General features: G+C 30.5%; 2 protein-coding genes across 2 annotated transcripts; one reads left to right on the top strand and one right to left on the bottom strand.

Annotated features, from left to right (window-relative positions):
* Positions 1 to 1608: 1608 nt before the first annotated feature.
* On the bottom strand, positions 1609 to 3143 carry LOC105679979 (protein obstructor-E). Its single transcript, XM_012380345.2, has 2 exons — positions 3060 to 3143; positions 1609 to 2878 (listed from the first exon to the last, which is right to left on the bottom strand). The coding sequence occupies exons 1-2, from the start codon at positions 3064 to 3066 to the stop codon at positions 1911 to 1913; spliced, it is 975 nt and encodes a 324-aa protein (XP_012235768.1). The 5' UTR covers positions 3067 to 3143; the 3' UTR covers positions 1609 to 1910.
* A 3532-nt stretch (positions 3144 to 6675) lies between these two features.
* PolI (DNA polymerase iota) lies at positions 6676 to 11646 on the top strand. Its single transcript, XM_012380335.2, has 2 exons — positions 6676 to 7299; positions 7407 to 11646. The coding sequence occupies exon 2, from the start codon at positions 7497 to 7499 to the stop codon at positions 9225 to 9227; it is 1731 nt and encodes a 576-aa protein (XP_012235758.1). The 5' UTR covers positions 6676 to 7299; positions 7407 to 7496; the 3' UTR covers positions 9228 to 11646.
* Positions 11647 to 13440: the final 1794 nt, after the last annotated feature.

The following is a 13440-nucleotide window of genomic DNA, read 5'->3' as shown; positions in this document are numbered from 1 at the left end:
CCGATTTTAGTTCACTCACATCTGGGTTTTAAGATAGATGTCGTTGAAACTATCGTCCACCATTTTGGCTAACAGCTCTTTTGCCGCTTTGTATTTTTCCGCTTTAATTCCAGGATTTGTTGAAGGTACTTTTTATGCGCATGTAATATATAATTCTTTTGATAGAGGTACGATTAATACTATTTCAATATACATATTTAATTTCCAGTTTGTCTTTCACAGTATTCTTCAACTTTTGACGTTTTCCGACAATTGTTGATTTTCTATCACTCCACCTTCTCTGTCTCTTTCTTTCACGTCTTTTATTTCATTTGTCAGGTCATCTGAATTAATTTATTTCTCCTTAATGGATTTTTGCTGTATTCGGTTTTTGTAATCTCTATCTTCCCGTATCTCAATCTTCTCTTACGCTATCTTTGATCTTATCTTCCGCTTTGACAAAATTCCTTCATTGAAATGATTTCGTCAAAGTGACTTTGTCGAAATGACGATGTTGCTCTACACAATGAAACGTTTTATTTTAATATTAGTAATTTAGTTTTTTCAACAGAGTGTCATAATCATAATCACTGCATAATTTAATATACGGCCTAAATTTCAGTACAATTTTGTACTGAAATTTGCATAAAGATTCTCTGAATCTATAGCTAATGTTTTTTTATCTCAACATATAACAGTTCTTTCCACACACACAAAACTCTAATGTAAACAATTTTATTCAAATTTTAGAAAATCTGAAACAGATTTTATAATAATATTGCAAGATTATTGCAAGATCGATCTGATTTAAAAATTTTAACATTTTTTTAGTTTTTAATTCTATTTTTAATCTGCTTGGATACGCCTACTTAGGCAAATGTTAAAACAAAATTTATCATGTGCTTATCAATAAATATATTGGAACGATTCAATCCGATCTCTTTGATCAATTGACTTGCTTTTTATTATTGAAAATTTTACACAATTATAAGATAAACAGATGAAATTGATATATTTTTATCAAAATAATTATATTCTCTTTTCTCCACTTGGTGTGATTATTCATACATAATAATGAATATTGTTCTAACAAGTCGATTTTTCTACCAAATTGTTTAATTTTACGATTTTGCAAAAAATAAAATATAACCTTTTATGATTATCTTCAATTTTATAGCAACCAAAGCACTAACTGTGTTATGAATTACAGGGCAAATAAAATATGGCACAATGGAAGACTCCAGATGCTTCCGATCTATTATTTGGATATTCTTAATCTGGAATCAGGATACTCTTATCGCTTTATTTGTCAAAAATGACTACCGAAGGAACAGCTACTAAATAGCAGGATTTTTAGACTGCATCATTGTCATTGAAAGTGGAATATTCTTGGCGCTTTTCTTTTTAACAGCCTACCTTTGTCTTTTACGGTATGTAAATATTTAATAATATATTTTACATAAAATATCTAAAAATATATTTAGAAACAAATGATAATAATTTGGTAGTGAAATAAGGAGACGGAATTTTGAGTGACAATTTTAATTTGTTTTTAGAAATTTATAACTATTTACAATTAGTCTTTATTGATAAAATAATTCTTTTTAATATATATTTGCTAATGATTGTATTTACGCATCTTTACTTACTTAGCTGCAAATCATCAAGTAAAACTTTCTCATTCCTACGAATATAATTTTATCTATATTGTCAAATCTAAGTTACAAAAAAATCATATATTAATAAAGTGATGTGCAGAGAGTTGTATTGACGGGAAAGTGTAAAAAGGCAATTTTATATTATCAGATTTATTAAAATACTTCAGCAAAATAATCTACATCTACAAATAACATAATTTTATCAAACATACAATACTTTGTATTTTTTCATCGTTAACTTTCAGCTTTTTTTATGTTCTTCGAGAATGATAATCATTTACCAGTCAACCACCAGTCGTCCCAGCTGTTTTTACAATTATCTTTCACATTTTCCGCGTAGTCGCATACCAGTCTGTTCTCATCAAAATACCTTCCCCAAGGACAGCTTAATATTTCCTTCCTCTTATTTACACATCTGTAATACAATCTGCAATCACACTCGTGAGACCATGTCTCATCAATAGAATTTTTACAGTCGCCAGGATTTTTTTCGCAACCAGCATCTACTGGATGCATGCATCTTTGCTCGACAGGATTAAAATGAAGACCGGACGAGCACTTAGAAAAAACCCATTCTTCCGATTGGCAGGTGTAATACATGGTACAGTTACATTCGTGAGGCTTTCGTGTGTTTTCCTCGCACTCCGGGTCCCTGTTGCAAGGTCCTACCACGCAAGTAGAGGTTCTTTTGTTGAAGTTCGATCCCTCCTCACACTCTTGCAAGACTTTTCTGTTGTTTTTACACACGTAATATTTCTCGCATCTACATTCGTGAGGAAGATTTACGCCTTCTATGCATTCCGGGTTTGCAGGTTCATCATCATCGCATGTAGTCCCCTTAATGCAATATCGAAGGCTCTTGCTAAAGTGCTCTCCGCTGGGACACTCATGCAAGATTTTGAGATTATTTTTGCACTCATAGAATTTAAAGCAGTTACATTCGTGCGCTAATAAGTCGCCGTTCTTCGTGCAATCGGTGGCGCCTTTGCCGCATTCTGATTTGTCGGGTTCCAAGCAGCCTCCCCATATTTTACTAAAGTGTAGACCGCGCGCACATTCTTGCAAAATCTTCCGACCGTTTTTGCACTCATAATATTTACTGCAATCCGTTTCGTGGAATAGTAACTTCGGTGGGCAAGTATCCACCACAGGACATTCGTCTTCTTCTTCTAATACAGATATAAACTCCGCGGTAATCACGGTGCAAGATGCCAAAAAGGCGATGGCGATTAGGTATATTCCTATACAGAAATGATCACAATCATTATTCTACTGTTGTTGCAATTGCAAAAAATATCAATTATTTACATGTAAATTCGATTTTATAGAAAAGTTTCGATACTTTATATAATATAAATATCATGGTTGTTTTTTTAATTTTACAGTCTTATTAATGAAATTGTTATATCTTTCAGTACTCACCCTTCATCGCCTGTCACTTAATTTATTCGTATTTGAAGAGAAGAAAACGTAACGTTTGTTCTATTACCACCTCACTGATCTGTTTAAATACAAAAGTGACTGAAATAGGGCGTGCCATCTTTTAAATATGCATTGTTATCGCAAAATACAAGGACAGATTATCATATCTATTAAAAACAGGGCCGTATATTTTTTTTAAGCTTTACACGCATGATTTTTAGTACTCTCACAGCACAGAAATTTTAATGGATACAAAGAAAACGAGCATTTTTCATAAATTTGATTAATGCAATAGTTATTATTGAATTACAATATTATAATGAATAAATATTACACAAATAATAAATTTTTTTAATTATTAATATTTTATAAAAATTTATAATTTATTATAAGAGATATAAGGAATTTATAATTTACATAAAGTACATAATATTTATTTTTTGTATTTTTCTAACTTTATATTATAAATTATTTTGTTGATAGAAATATTTGAACGGAAATGTTCAAAAGTATAAGAATATATTATCGTTTTATTGTATAGATATTTATCACATATATTATCAAATTAACAAAATTGCTGTCATAACTTTTTCTAATAATGCAGTTTGTCGGAAACCTTTGAATTTACGAGGCTTTCAACTAACATCTTGTGCGTTTATAAGTATGTACGGTCTTGAGTAAAAAAACATACTTTTCATTCTTTTACGGAAGAGACGATTATCAGTCACATTCATCGAAAAATTGTTGAGTACGTCAGATTTAGGCCATGATCATTGGAATCTTTGTGTAATCAAATGTGAGTAAATAACTATCATGAATTATGGAATATAAAAAATTAGAATTATATTTAGATTTTATATTATCTTATTTTTATCGTGAAATCTCTCTCTCTCTCTCTCTTTCTCTCTCTCTTAAACTTTATTTTGATCAAGAGTATGTGACTTATATTTATTATAGATATAAAGAATATAATAAATTGATTAAGAATCAAGGTGACTCTTGATTATGACTTTTAATTAGATAGCGCGTGCAGTAAATGTTTTATACTATTTAAAATAGTTTTCAGTAGTTAATCGTTGTCCCCGCTACGGCTAAGAGACAATATTAAAAAATAGTAAAATATCGATTATTTATCGTAATTCCATCACAATGGTACGTACGTACATTCGGTGTGTGAATATTGACTATAATTATTATTTATATTAAAAATGTTAAAAGTTTTTAAACTGATTCTTAAGTAGCTTTTAACTTTAAACTGTCTATTTTTTTATTCCTGTACGGTTCTTGAGTAGAAAAACAGCTACAGTGTTCGTTTATAATTACAAAATTAAAAAACTAGAATAATTCTTAAAATTTTTCAAAGTACATTTTGAAAAATACATTTTTCTCTTATCACGAAGAAAAAACTGTCAGTTACATTCATCGAAAAATTGTTGCATGCCTTAGATTTGGGTCAAGATCAATGAACAATCTTTGTGCAAACGTAATGTTACCAATATTTGAAATATCTCAATTCAGAGATTATGATTAGAAATAAAAATAAATTTACCATAAACAACTATGAGAGAGTGAGAAGGAGGGAGAAGGAGAGGAGAGAGAGATACTGAATTGCGATATATTGTCAATTTTTTTTATTTTGAAATTATTTTTTTAAATATTGTGTATATGTGTATATTTCATGGTGTGAACTACAAATGAAATTATTACTACTACAAATAATTAAAAGCATGATATTATTTATCGAAAATCAGTTTATCTATCAGTAAGTGGAGTGTTAAGTAGATTCTTGAATTTGTGTAATCTTTAAGTATCAGTCAAGGTTTTAAAATTTTGAGTATATATCTCATATCTTGATTGTATCAATCTTACAATGGCACAAAACATCCTGGAAACATCCCAATATCCCATTGTTCTGAGAATTACCTCAGGATATCCTAAGGATATCCAGGATGTCCCCAGAATGTTTTGTGCTATCTGGGATTATATTGTTAAAACATATAATCTAATGTAATACACAATAAAAATAATTTATAAAATAAAAAAAAATTGTAGTTTAATTTAATTAATGTTAATACAATTACTATTATTATTTGTTTACTATATTTTTTTATTTTTCAGCATCAAATCTCCGCTCTGTAGTTCCCGACATATTATCTTAAGATGGATTCTTCCTCTGGAATGCTAGCAGTCCCGAAATCTGATCTAGCTCGTACAACTGGATAGTTACTTTATGAAGGCATGAATGGGCTTTGGCATCCTATGATATCGCAGGTCATTGTAGATCATTATATCCACGTAATTATGCTAAAGGTATTAAAAACTCCGTTTTGGTAAGTCACAATAAATTCTATGACAAATCATTAATTACTTATAAATATGAAAACTACTTGTATACATGTATACATATACGAAAAATGTGCGTGTGAAAGCCTATATCTTTTTTTCTTAAAAGAAAATTTTCTACTCAAGTTGCATGTCTCAGATTGTATCCACTTGACCGAGATACAATATTTATAAGGGTTTTTACATTTTTTATGCAAGTTGTTTAATAATTATCTTTTGTATCTCATAATATAAGCTTACAATTAAGCATAGAATAATAAGTAAGAGCTCTTCTTCCATTTGTCATTCAATTACTGTTGATTGATATGCATATCTTTTATATCTTGTTATCGATTGATTAGTGCAAAGTTCAATTTCCCTTGAGTATCTTATCAAAAGACATGTTTTCGCGTCAAGTATAAGACATTAGGTCATACGTATTACGAAATCGTGTATATATAAGGTGTAACTAATAATACAAATTTTTTTATGTGAAATGTTTTTGAAAAAAATGATTTGAGAAATTGGGGATTAATATTATTTCAAAAATTTAAATATTTTAAAAATATTCTTTATTAATTTTATATCTCATATCACCGAGTATATCTAGACATAGCAACTATTTAATACATAAATAATATATGCAAAAAAGTTATTTAATATACTGAGATATTTGAATTAAATTTATTCATTAAATTGTTGTAGTATGATTTTGAAACGATTTTATGACAATTATATGAAATTAAACTTCTTTAATATGAATCACCATGTATATGATGAATCATGTCATCTACTACAAGATCACAATAATTAAATCAAGATATTGAAAAAATTCCAAGAATTATTTAATTTAATAGAAATATATCTTTTAAATGATCTTGAAATTTTCGTTATCTTGAAAATTTATTTTTAATGTAGCAAGCACTTTATAACGACAAGAAATATTTTTAAATGCAATATTATATTAAATTTATATTATATTTTAAATATAATATTTTTTATTGTGTTTAATTTTTAGGAAAACATGATACTTTCTCACATTTATTAGTCATTTCACTACATGTTGTCTTTAATAATGTTTTTCTCTTCTAAAATTATGTTTTTAATATTATAAAGTAATTCGAATTAAATTAAATTAATTCAGTGATATAAATATGATTAAGAGTTCACATAATTAATTATCATGTATTACTAAAATTATTGACATCTATTTTTTATAAGATTATATATATATATATATATATATACATACATACATACATATATTTTTTAAAATATAAATATACAAAATTTTATTGAATTGTTCTAAACCAAAGTTATTAGTAATAATTTATAACTGTCTCTTTCGAGTTATGATCCATGATATTATTAGAGTGTTAATCCTTTTTTAAATCATTTTTATAATATATTACATGTAATATTGTTTTTTGCGCGAATATCATAATTCTACTGTGGCGCGCTCTCTCTCTGTATTTTACACGTAAAACAAAAAATACAAACCCGTAGTTTATAGTTTCTTTACAAGAGGTCTCTGTAGTCTCTCCTGCCCGTTTTTGAGTGCGACCATCTTTTATCTCAACTTTCTCGCTAGATCCGAACAGTTCGCGGAATTTATATATCATACGTATCTGTGTGACAATTTAAAAACATGGCTACCATGTGAAAGATGAATCGGTTCATATTGTAAACAAGTTTATATTTAGTTTGTCGCAACAGTTTCGTTTTGTGTTGCCGACATATAAGTCGCCGACAGGAACATTCCTAGCACTCTGGAGCTGCATCGAGAAAGACTAAACAACTCCGGGAGTGAAACACGCGAACTCGCAATAGCACAGATTCTATGTTTCTCACCAACTACTGTTATTTCGTTACCTTCGTCCATTAACTGGCAGAATTTTGGTACTGCTGTGTAATCGAGGTACATCGAAAATTTATACGAAAGTTCTTCTGTAATAGCATTGCTAGTTTCATAACTAAGATCGAAATCGCTTCTTAATCGCTATTTATCTGCTATTTATATTACAGATGCTATTGAGAAATTTGGAGTAATAGAATGTGAAGAAGTTGCAAACGAGTATTATCTTGTACGAAATCACTGCTCTCTAATAAATATCCATGGATACTGCAGATTTTGATATTATCCGTCATCCAAGAACCATTATTCACTTGGATGTTGACTGTTTCTATGCCCAGGTGGAAATGCTCAGGCATCCCGAATTGGAGGGAAAGCCGTTAGGTGTACAGCAAAAAAATATAGTTGTCACCAGCAATTATCTGGCAAGAAAGTATGGAGTAAAGAAATGTATGCCATTGCATGAGGCTTTAAACTTATGCCCAAATTTGGCTTTGGTAAATGGAGAGGATTTAACAAACTATCGCCATTATTCGACCAAAATATTTGAAATTTTGAACCAATTTACACCATTAGTGGAAAGACTGGGTTTTGACGATAACTTTCTTGATGTGACATCAATAGTGGAGAAACAATTTAAATCTCAAAATGACTTAGACTCACGTGAGATGAGTAGTTCGAATATGAACGAAGATATAAAAGAGATAGATAAAATATTTGGTCTATCAGAAGAGGAATGCCCATGTGACTGTCATACACGCTTAATGATCGGTTCCAAGATAGCTGCTGAAATAAGGAATCGTATTTATGAAGAACTCCATCTTACTTGCAGTGCCGGAATAGCACATAATAAACTTTTAGCCAAATTAGCAGGATCTATAAACAAACCAAATCAACAAACATTAGTTTTTCCATGCAGTGGACCAATGTTGCTCACCGCAGTGGGCTCTGTATCCAAAATACCTGGTGTTGGACAAAAGACCACTGAATTATTGTTATCAAACAACATAAAAACAGTGGACGATCTTCGCAGAATACCTCTGGAAAATTTAGAGCTTAAAATTGGCGTTGATTTAGCAAGGAGATTGAAGGACAATGCGGAAGGAATCGACGAAACTGCGGTGAAACCATCTGGGAAAAAGCAATCTATAGGTTTGGAGGATGGATTTAAGAGTGTATCACTGGTAGCTGAAGTGGAATCGCGATTAGGTGCGCTATTGAGGAGATTAACAGAGCTAGCAATGGAAGATGGTAGAATTCCCACTGCCATAAGAATAACAGTGAGAAAGCACGACTTGAACAAGCCTACTTCTGGTAAGCGAGAGACCAGGCAATGCGCATTGCCGAAACATCTTTTGCCGTCCACGAAAACCGGCGTGTATGATCACAGTAAGATGCTGACGCTTGCCATGAAGCTGTTTCATCGAGTAATCGATGTCTCCAAACCCTTCCACTTGACACTTCTGGGCGTTGCGTTTACAAAGTTTGAAGAAAGATCTTATGGTAGGAGCAGCATTACATCCTTTTTACGCAAGCAGGTCGCTGTTCATTCGGTTCTGGACATCAGTTCTGAGGAGGGCATCTCCGAGATGAATCTAGGATCGCCGATGAGTATCAATCAAGACAGCAACGACAGCTCGGATCAGTCAGCGACGAGCTTTATGAGCACTTCCACATCGAGTCTCCCGTGTTCGCCAATCTCAAAGTTGTCAAGTATGGCAAATCAGATTGCAGAAGACGACCTGCAGAACGAAGTGGAACCAGTACCGAAAAAGACCAAATTGGAAGTGTGGCTCAGTGGTCGACGAGGATCACCAAGCAACGAAATGGCTGGACTGAGACTGAGTCCCTCGTCTCCCATGCAATTGTCACCCACGGTGGACGCCACGGTTTTCAAATCTCTGCCAATCGAGAGGAGGGAAGTCACTCGTTCTTGGCCCACAACTAGCAAACCGAAACCAAACAATATACTTAAATACTTCATAGCCAAGTGACAGAACTCTGTGACCTAGTATTAAATGTCGTTGCTTTTATATATGCGCTTGAATTGACATCATTAAATGCCAGCACCGCATACGATGCTATACAGTATGTGATTCTTAATTTTTAATACTTTAAATACTAAATTTTGAAGTATAAAAAGGAAAAATGTCATAAGTTATTCAAGTTTTTCTCTTTTTAACTGTACATAATTACATTATGTTAAGTAATAAGTTGTATAATATTGAGAAAATGTTTTGTATTACTTATTACAGTACTTTATATTCATAAAGAACCTAAGGTTTGGTTTATTTTAGTAGTATAGAAAAAGGGGAAAAGGAATAGTATTTTCATAAACCAATTCCAATTAGGATATGCTGTGTCCTACAGTGGAAAATTAACTTGAATATTTTTTAAAAATTTAACTTATGACTTGAAGGAGAGAAAATAAGATTTCAGCATTCAACATTTGTGTCAAATTTTTTTCTTACTGTATGCTTTAAATTTATGCTCTGCTATAAATTATCTACTTCTCAATTAAGAATCATTATCTGTATAGATTTACTTCTCTGTGTTTGTATCTATGTCGTGTGCATTTGAATTTTCTGGCTAAAGTGCATTTGCAAATTTTACGCGACAGAAAACATATACATGTTTAATTACATTCAGCATTTAATGTTCTCATATATCTATATTCACAAGAAACGATTTGCAGCTAGCAATAATATCGTATAGGAAAATCATTGTTTCATAGCAGTATAGTTCATGTTATTTTTACATTTTATATTTGACAGTATCAATGAAAAATATTGTAATTGCATTTTTTATTATTCTTAATTTAATTATTTTTTAAACGTTATTTTACCAGCAATATGCTTCAAAAACTTTTCATAACTTTGTGTTGTATTTGCTCGATACTCTCTTTCTCATATTTTATTTAAATTACAAATTTCTGAAAAACAATTCATAAATAATTTCTCTGAAAGTTTTGCTATTAGAATATTTTTCATTGATGCTGTTATACTTTCGCTCTAAGTAATATTCATTTATTATTATATATATGATTTTCATATGGGCACAATACATTAAACATTAAGATTTGCTTTTGAGCGAGACTATTGCAAGAGAAATGTATTCACTTTTTTCATATGACAAGAAGTTTGGCTACAAAACTCTAAAAAAGCGTGTTAAACGAGTTAAAAATACCAAAAGACGTGCTGTGTGTAAGTGAAATTGGTGCTGACATTTGATGTTGTGACTCGCGATGAACAAAAAATTATATATAATTTAACATCTTAAGAAAAAAATTCTATTTTTAGTACTGTTAAACGTTATCTTATAATCAAAGATCGAAACCGACGCATTCTCGGTGAATTTAATTTTCGGTGCTACGCAAAAGAGAATTTTATATCATTAATTACGTTTCTACTATCACGACATTTTCGCGTGTCTACATCGTAGCATCGAAATCTGAATTCGCAGTCAGTGAAATATCGCTTTCCATCCCCGCTTGTAATATATGCACTGAATATCCACGAGCGACAAAGTCGCTTAAAAAGAAAAGAAAAATACTCGGTTATTCCTGCCAGAATCACCACTCCAAGCGTGGAGCTTCATTTTTTTAAATATATCATATAAACGTTTTCGGTGATTATTCGAAAGATGTACTAGACAATCATAAAGTTTTAATGCCGCTTCAGTATGGTACACGGTGATTATCACATGTATACACAATCGTACATACAACATACACACAGACACACACACGACAATTAAACATATATAAATATATATATTGCGAATACTGCTACCGCGCTACCGGTGCGTTCACGGGACATTCACGGTGAGAGTTGCGTTTTTACCTTTTACAGATACTTAAAGAATAGTTTTTTGTTACATACGGGCGAACGGGTTCGTAGGTGATAAACCGAGACAGTGTAGCTTTTGTATTTGCTAAACAGAATATTCATAATTAATACCGATTAAGAGAAGGGGGAGAGGAAGGCAGGGAGAGACGAAAATAGGAAGGAAAAAGAGAGAGAGAGAGAGAGAGTGTGTGTGTGTGGGTGTGAGTGAAAATAAGAGCGAAGAGTGAAGCGATATAGAAAAGTGTGTCCACAATAGAGGCCACCGAACTTTTCTACTTTTATTTATTTACGACATGAATCGGTATAGTCTTTATTTTAAACTTCTGGTTGTGAGTATATATGCATATTTTATACAGACATTGTTTAGGCAGGGATGCAGCGTTGCGAAATACCGTTCGCTTTGTCAACGTCGAGGTCGAGATCGAACGCAGGACTTCACGCTTGGAATCACAATGGATACTGATATTTCAACTATATATGATGAGGACCTTTTCAAGCGACAGCGCAACACTGCGACCTCGCAGTACTTCCGATTTATTTCAATAAAAAAAAACTTCGAGTTGAACATTGCTGCGGCTATTAATCCTACAGCCTGTCTCCGAATTTCCTTATCATAAAAAAAACCGGATAGTCTTAACATACTAATTCTAACTCTTCAAAATACAAAGGTATGAAAAACATATAATTTCTTTAAAACTTCGTTATAATTTACTCTTAGAATTCATTAGATTTAAAAGACAGAAGTTTTGTTTTTGGTTGCGTGTGCATATCATATAAATTTCAAACAATTAAAATGTTTTGTTAATGAGTGATTTTTTGATCAATTTGGAGTTGAGTTCTCATATATCTAAAGATTTCTTTAATACCAAATATAAACCTGTAGAAATTAAGAATTCTTATATAAAGTGATTTGAAATAATTATTTTTGTTGGGAAAATGTATTATGAGCACGATTAAAAAATATTCAAGTAATTTTTTAAATTAAAAATATATATTATTAAAAGAAAGTTCACACACACATACATTTACAGTTAGTTGTAAGGGTTGTAAGGATTATAAATACTTACGATGCAAAAAAAATTTTTTTTTTTTTTTAAGTATGATTATGTTAAATCACGTTAACATTTGCAACATATAAAAGGGATTATATATTGATGATAAGTTTGTTATATTTAATTATAATTTCAATCGCAAGCATGAATAAAAGTTTACATAAAACATGAAATCACTCAAATAACAACACATTTGTACAGATAAGATGTCTCAACATTTTCAATCAATTTCTTTGTCGTTTAATTCTGTGAATGATTTGCTAAGATTTCTAAGGAAGTGCATAAATATGCAAAAAAGCAAGCGTATTGTCATGTCCCTGGACTCTTGTTTGCAAATGTATCAGTCGAGCGATATGAGCAAGTGTAAAGTTAAAGTAAATTTTTGCAAATATCCGACGTGTTGCATATCGTTCATTGTGAAATTAAACACAAGCCATGTGATTATGCAAAATAAAATTTATCGTGAGATTAAGCGCATCTTATTTGTACCAATCAGTAATATTAAGAAATATTATCTGAAGTTTTTTTTTTAAGTAAATGTGAATTTATTTTTCAAAAATATAATTAATGCACTTCATTAGAATTATATCCATTTCTATTATATATTTTTGGTTATTCTGTATCTAATAAGTAAAATTAATTACATCAATAGATTAGATATATATATATATATTATATTTTTGTACTTCTTTAATAAATTTATTTCGTATTGTTAACATGTTTTTTATAGCAATTAATTTTGTTTTTTTACATATCATTTACGTTCCATGATGTCATCTTAGTGCAGATTGGTGCCTGTCACAATTTTGTGATTAAATAATTGTTTTAAATTTAAATTTTTTTTCTATAAAATTTAGTTTTTTAGTTTTACAGTGGGAAAATGCATATCTTATAAAAAACATTAAATAAAATGATGTCATAATTGTTAATACTAATAATTTTGATGTGCAGTAATACACATAAATAATAATCACAATAAGTAAATATTAAAAATATATACATATATGCATATATTTTTACTTGTTATTTTAAAAAATTGTTTTCTATTGAAAACAAAATGCAGTTATAGCGGCTGGAGAATAATTTCAATAATTTAATGTATTTAAACTTCACAAAAGTTTGTTACAGATTGAAAACTTCTATCGTAAATTGTGATAACACATTTTAGCAGTATATTATTTGCTAAAACAATGATAGCAATATATCCGGTCATAAACTTTTGTAACTACTGACATATCACTCTACCTATCACATCGCATGTGAGATACATCGGGAATCATGCATTTTTGTTAAGCCAGTATCTGACC

The sequence above is a fragment of the Linepithema humile genome, chromosome 2, assembly GCF_040581485.1.
Source record: "Linepithema humile isolate Giens D197 chromosome 2, Lhum_UNIL_v1.0, whole genome shotgun sequence".
Taxonomy (NCBI): domain Eukaryota; kingdom Metazoa; phylum Arthropoda; class Insecta; order Hymenoptera; family Formicidae; genus Linepithema; species Linepithema humile.
Note: the sequence above shows the minus strand (reverse complement) of the source record. Positions and strands in the feature narration are given on the sequence as shown.